Source organism: Hevea brasiliensis, unplaced genomic scaffold (genome assembly GCF_030052815.1).
Source record: "Hevea brasiliensis isolate MT/VB/25A 57/8 unplaced genomic scaffold, ASM3005281v1 Scaf317, whole genome shotgun sequence".
In the NCBI taxonomy this organism is placed as follows: Eukaryota; Viridiplantae; Streptophyta; class Magnoliopsida; order Malpighiales; family Euphorbiaceae; genus Hevea; species Hevea brasiliensis.
The window spans coordinates 99,051-105,862 of NW_026614826.1; the positions used below are offsets into that span (position 1 = coordinate 99,051).

The window sequence follows — 6,812 nt, forward strand, 5'->3', positions numbered from 1 at the left end:
TTCAAGCATGCCCATGCATCACTTATATGCATATATTTATGTAGTTAAACTCTAGGCACGATTTATGTTGTATTCATAACTATTAGCGTGCCATGGATATTGTTGTGGTAATTTGGAGCAGTGTGCGTGCGTTGGCGTGCGTGTGATGTGGCGTGGACTATGGATAGGACGGGTAGACACGGCTTGAGATCTTCGCTGGGACCCGGTCCTTCGGGGTAGACACGGCTTGAGTTCTTTGCTGGGACCCCGATTTTGTTATTAAGTGGAAGTCCGAGTTGAGTTCTTCGCTGGCACCAGGTTGGATTTAAGAGAGCTGTATAGGGGATCAGCTCCCATATATTATGATTGATGTTACAGGGTGCGTGAGTGCTCCAAATTACCTTTTTGATGTTATGACGTGAAAATGTTATTGATGTTGCATTTCACTCTACAGTGTGCATTAGTTTTAGATAGTTATAGAGATTATGGTTAAAATTGATATTTTACTCTCTGAGTCGAATGCTCACTCTTATTCAATATTTTTTTCAGGCCACAGGAGGATTTTTTTTTTGAGGTTAACCTGCTTTTCTCCCTCGCAGGTCATTTATCAATATTTGTGTAATTCTATGAATTTCTAGAATTTCCGCATGTGTTAGAAACCTTCATTTAAATTGGGCTTGTAATATAAGTTCTTATTGTGGACCTGTAAAATTATTATATGCATGTTTGATGGACTGGATGAGGGAGCTGAGCTCCCATTTATCTTTATGATGATATGAGTATGTGGAGGGTGAGCTGAGCTCCCCAATGGATTGTATATTGTGTTTACAGGTCGGGTGAGTCAAAAAACTCCCCGTTGAAAGGTCCACTTTATGGCCGGACTCTGTTCGGTTGGTTTCTTGAAATTGGGCCCAAATGGGCCTTAGAATTGGGTTAATGAATAGTTAGGCTTACTACGGGCCTCGGGGGCTTTAGGCTGGCCCAGGTCCTAATGCCGGTCCGGCCCATAGGTTGGGTCGTGACAGATTTGATTTAAGTTCATATTTTTCAAAAATTGTAAATCAGTTGTTTTAAATCAGATTGAATCAATAATTTCGAACTGGATAAAATTGACGGTTTAAATATAAAATAGCAAAATAAATAGTTTACTCCACTTCTAATTCATTTATATAAATTTTAAATTTTCTATATAGTTATTCTTTACACTTTCTTTAATTCTCAATACTTTTTTAATTTCCCTAAGTAATTATTTTCTACATTCCTTTTAATTTTTAGTACTATCTCAATTTTTTTTATTTTATTATTTTATATATTCATTAAAATTTTTAATTCTATCTCAATTACTTTATTATTATTCGTTTATATCCTAAATAAAATTTTCAATACATTTTATTTTATTTTTTAATATTTTTTAATTATTAATTATTATATAATTTTTTAAAAAAGAACTAATAGAACTAAAAATTTTGATTTCCCTAAATTCAAAAAAGATACATAGGTAAAATTACATTCATGCACATTTTTTTCATTTCTTAAAAAAAATCAATTTCAACTCTAATTTTTTAATTAAGTTCAAGTTTTTCTTATTAATTTTTTTTAAAGATGAATTAATTTCATTTTATTTTATTTTATTTTAATTGAAAGATTTCTAAGAAAAGTTAAAATATTTTTATAATTATAATTTAATTCTAAATTAATAAAATTTTTATTTTTTTTTGTCTAAATCGCTCATAAATCGTCTCGAAATCGTATTAAACTATCATCTTTTAAATTGCCTTTTAAATTATTTTAAATCAAGACTTGAATCGAAAATGACAGATTATAAATCATCTTTCAAACCGTTTCATGTTAATTTAGCTTAAATTTATTATTTAATTAAACTTGAACTGACAGTTTAAGAACCGTTATTAGTAGTTTTTAAATCGTAGCCACTCGTGGTGAGACTGGATGAGTTTCTTGGCATATATTTTTTTTATTATTATATAATATGAATATATTTATTACAAAATAAATTATAAGTTAAAAATATGAGTTTTAAATATAATTTTAATAATATATATATTTTTATTAAATTTATAATTTTTAAAAATTTATATAGAATAAAAAAAAGATAGATTTAAATTGATTTGGAGGAGAGTAGTACAATATGACCTATAAGTATTATATATTTATAAGGATTTAATTCAAAATCGTTTACAGCAAAAAAAAGTGAATCTATATAATCAATATTAAATTTTTAAAATAAATGTTTAATCGAGTTGTTTTGAATGTATAGAAATAAATTATTTTTTTAATAAAAAATATATTAATATATTATTATGTGGGAAAAAAAATTAAAAAAAAAAATAATTGAGTGCATGGTACATTGATCTTAGTTTTGGGAAGATTTGTCATCCATAATAAGGAATCCAAACCAACACCCATCTCGCTGACACTGATGGTGACCGGGCACTCGGTTCGAGTGATACGTGCAATGGAAGAGCAAGTGACCTGTGCAATGAGTGAGCGAGTGATAGGGGCATTTTTAAATCTGTTTAGTGTTGTTATTAAAATTATTATTAAAAAAATTATTTTTTTAAATATATTAATTAAAAAATAATTTAAAATTAAATTTAATAAATTTTAATTATAAAAATATTAAAATAATAATTTTTTTTTTATTTTTTTAATAATTTAATTTTATCAATAAAAAATAATGATTGAAAATTTTGCATTGTGATTTAATATGTCTATTGTTGAATTTAATATTTTTCTGCACATCTTTGTTTAGATACAGAAGAGCTTTTAGCACTGTATGACCTAATGACACTAAAAATATTAGATTTATATTTAAGAGAGAATACACAATATCAAGTGTAGACTTATAAAAATAAAATTTTAATTTATATATACTTAAATAAATTAATTTAAAAAGACTTTTTGTCAAAATTAATTTTTAGAAAAATATTTTTTTAAATACTCTTAAAAATTAATTTTAAAAAAATTAATATATCATTTTAATATTATAATAATTAAAATTATTAAATTTAATTTTAAATTATTTTTTAATATTTTAAATTAATATATTTTAAAAAACATTTTTCTCGATAACAATTTAAAAACAATACTTAATAGACCCAGAAAAGGCAACTATCACGTATTTAATTCTAAGGTGAGGTGGGGGGCAATGTGTCTCCAGTCGAGTACTCCTCTCTAAGCAACTATCAGGGGACTTCCCTATTTGAGACCTAGGAAACTAGCTTCATCTATAATCGCAAATTTAATTTTACCTGAGTCTCTCTCTCTTTCAAATGCTTCCAATTTCCTTCCCAGTAGGAAGCGAATTTTAAGCCTATTTTATAGTAAGAAAAAAAAATAATTAAAGAAGGGACTTATTTTGTTGAAAAAGGAAAATTATTAAAAATTTGATTTTTCTTAATTTATAAAAAAATTAAAAATTTACGTGAAAAATTCTTTTTTTTTTTCTCTTTTAATAATTATTTTTAATATAATTTTATTTATAATAACAAAAATATAATAATTTTGCTTATCGTTTTTCTTTTATTAAAATATTAAAAATAAATAAATCAATTTTTAAATTTTTTATTTATAAAAAAAACTATTAAAAAATAATTTTTGTTTTGCTTTTTCATATAATTTCACTTATTTTTTTCTAAGTTAAAAGAGGCTTTAGTTAAAAAAAAAAAAAAAAAATTAAAAGAGGCCTATTACGTGGGTCCAAGGTCCATTAAAACCTGCTTCCTGACGCAGTGTAAGAGACGGTACAGTAGTCTATGCAAAGCATGGTGAACTACAGGTAACTCGACTATTACAATCAGCGGTGACCATCCGGTAGCAGGTAAACTTGTAAAGCATGCTCAAAACTGCTGCTACTACTATCCCCATTGTAGCGATTAGCCAACACCAAAGCTCAGCTGAAAAGGACAAAAAGATTCTTCTTTCCCATTTCGATCCTTTTGACCAATTTCTTTTTCCTTTTCTCCCCTCTTTATAATAATCATAATCATCTCCTTCTGTTTGTTTATTCATGTAATTCATACAAATTTGAGCGCAGAGAATCTCTGATCGCGCTACCTGAAGCGGGCATTCAAGCACTGCATGGCCACTGCGTTTTAGGAGCATCTCGGTTTACTTTCAAGCCAAACTGATTCATGTAAGTGTATGGAATCTCAATGCTTATCAATTTTCATTTTCCTGAATTCAATTCCACTCAATTCAAAATCCATGGTTTTGAAAATTGTTGCTGCTTTCTGATACGGTTAATTGTTAATACTTTGTGGGTTTGTAATGGATTTGGAGGTGAAATTCGATTCTCTGAGTACGAAAACGATTCTGGGTCTAACTTTTTTGAAATTGGCAATGTGTGCAGAATTGAAAAATGCTGACGTGTATGCCGCGAACGAAGCAACCCGGCGATGACTCGTTGAGTCAAGCCGATGAGTCTGGCACCTCGAGCATTCATAATACCAAACACCACCAAGCGATCAAGTCCCTCACTACTCAGGTACTTCCAAATTCCAAAACCCTAATCCTCACTCCGTTGTTCTGTTCGGTAATTCAATGTTTAATTATGTTTTTGTTTTTTAATAGCTTAGGGACATGGCATTAAAGGCCTCCGGAGCATACCGGCACTGCAATCCATGCACGGCGCCAACAACTCAGAGCCGTTTCAGGAGCAACTGGAACGAGTCTGACGCAGAGTCAGAGCGATTCCGGTGGTCGTTACGCCGGACCGGAAGCTCAAGCTCGACGACGACTAGAACATGGGGGAAGGAGATGGAGGCGAGGCTGAAGGGGATATCAAGCTCGAGCGGCGAAGGGACGCCAAACTCAATGAATGGCAGTGGGCGCCGGGTCGACCCGCCCGTGGTGTTCGTCGAAGAGAACGAACCCAAGGAGTGGGTGGCCCAGGTGGAGCCCGGTGTTCTGATCACTTTCGTTTCTCTCCCGCGCGGAGGAAATGATCTCAAGCGGATACGTTTCAGGTACGCCCTCCTGATTGATTAGATGTTTGACGGTCACGATTCGTTTTGATATACTCTCTCCTTAATTTGAGTTTTGCGCCTTCGATCGATGGTGTCTGGTGCCTCATAACTGAGGTCATATCTTAGTACTGTTTCTAGTGGATTAGTATACGTCATCGACTGGTTTCTGTATACGAAAGATAAAAAGGAAAAGTAGCAAGGCGGTATTTGGATTCTGGTTTTAATGGTCAACAAAAAAAAACAATATTTAACCCATTTGAAGGAAAGCGTCCAAACGCAACCTTGGACGCCTCTGGTTCTGTGTTGTTCAAATGGAGGAAATAGAAGGGGACCCATATCCTACAGTAAAATTCACGCCTAGTGAGAGCAATCCAAGAAAAGTCAAAAAGGGAATTCATTGTGCCTCATTACTGGTGGTGGGGCAGATTTGATTGTGTTGGGAACCTTTATCACTGAGCGTTGTCGCTCTGTCGGAGGAGCCTCCTTCCTTTTCTTTCTCAAAATTTTTTTTTTCTTTCACTCCTGATTCTACGTGGCCTTGTCACCTTATGACACCAAATTCTTGTCATGTTGTTGGTGATATCTCACATCCTCTGCCACTCCAAAACTATATACAAGACAAAATATGCTTCAAGTCAGCCACTGTCTGCAGCAACTACGACATGGCTAGCGAGTGAATAGACGTTTCTTGTTTCTCAGGGGACAATGACAACAACGTTCGCCTAATAACATGTTTGGTACTCTGGTTTCGGTCAATTTAAAAATATTATTTAATTATTTTGAAATTTTATAATAAAAAATATCTAATTAATATATTTTAAATAATTTTTCTTCTTAAATAATAATTTCCCTCTTTTGTTGGATTTTCTTTTACTCTACATTTGATTCCCTTTGCTATTCCAACCATTTTTTTTTTAACTTTGTTATTCCAAAATTAGTTTCACATTATATCCAATTCGAGGGTCCCTTTGCTTGTATGTGTTAATGTAATAATTCTGCTTGGAGTTGTTAATGTAATGATGCTATTAATTGCAGTTGGTTTGAGTCACCCTATGTGTTTTGACTGATTAGACATCCACGATTATGTTGTTGCCACCTAAATTTTTATTCTATTGGGTTAAATCATTTTTTTAATTCTTGTATTATTTTATAAGTAACACTTGAGTGAGCCCATCTATTTTAATAAACACTTCCTAGATTCTTGGTTCCATTGTATATTTTCATCCCTTCATTCATTTTTGCCAGGGACTAAAAGGTTGTCAATAAGAGATTAAAGTATTAATAATAGTAAAAATTTAATAACAAAAATGTTCATAACGGTGAGATGAAATAATAATCTGTTATGAGAGGCATTAAAGTATTTCACTTTTTATTAACAGCAAAAGTTGAGAAAAATTGATGAAAAGATAAAAGTGTGTGAAAAAATCAAAACTCGGGTCATTTTCATTTATTTTTCAAAATACAATGGCCTAAATGTTAATTATGGCATAATATAGAAACAAAAGAGTAATTTACCCATTCTATTTCATGCACTGGAAATCCTCTTAAAAGTTACCCTATTCCTTTTTGGCACTTTGTCCAACTTGGTTGCCTATTGCCTAATATAATTAACAAAGAATATATTAAAGGCTTCAATCCATAGGCATGTAAACCGCTGATAGCATGATGCATGTGAACCGCTGATCATCCTATGTTTATATGTAAAAATATTTTATGACTTAAACTTCAATGAATTCTTTATACGAAAAAAATTATATCTGGTCATGCTTTATTTATTTATTTTTTTTGTCTGATTGGCAAGCCCATTATTCAATTCACCTTATATTATTTTTAGTTGCCTTAACCTTT

The 6,812-nt window shown here is 31.3% G+C and overlaps 1 protein-coding gene across 1 annotated transcript; it reads left to right on the forward strand.

The window, feature by feature from the left end:
* The first annotated feature begins 4,369 nt into the window (after window positions 1–4,369).
* On the forward strand, window positions 4,370–5,308 carry LOC131177065 (protein Brevis radix-like 3). Its single transcript, XM_058142060.1, has 2 exons — window positions 4,370–4,483; window positions 4,570–5,308. Exons 1-2 carry the CDS (start codon window positions 4,370–4,372, stop codon window positions 4,984–4,986), a joined length of 531 nt encoding a protein of 176 aa, XP_057998043.1. The 3' UTR covers window positions 4,987–5,308.
* Window positions 5,309–6,812: the final 1,504 nt, after the last annotated feature.

Bases quoted from the DNA above. Each gene is read 5' to 3' on its own strand.
- LOC131177065 (XM_058142060.1), top strand. From the start codon at position 4,370: ATGCCGCGAACGAAGCAACCCGGCGATGACTCGTTGAGTCAAGCCGAT. The intron at 4,484-4,569 runs GTACTTCCAAAT...GTTTTTTAATAG, and splicing joins TCAAGTCCCTCACTACTCAG to CTTAGGGACATGGCATTAAA.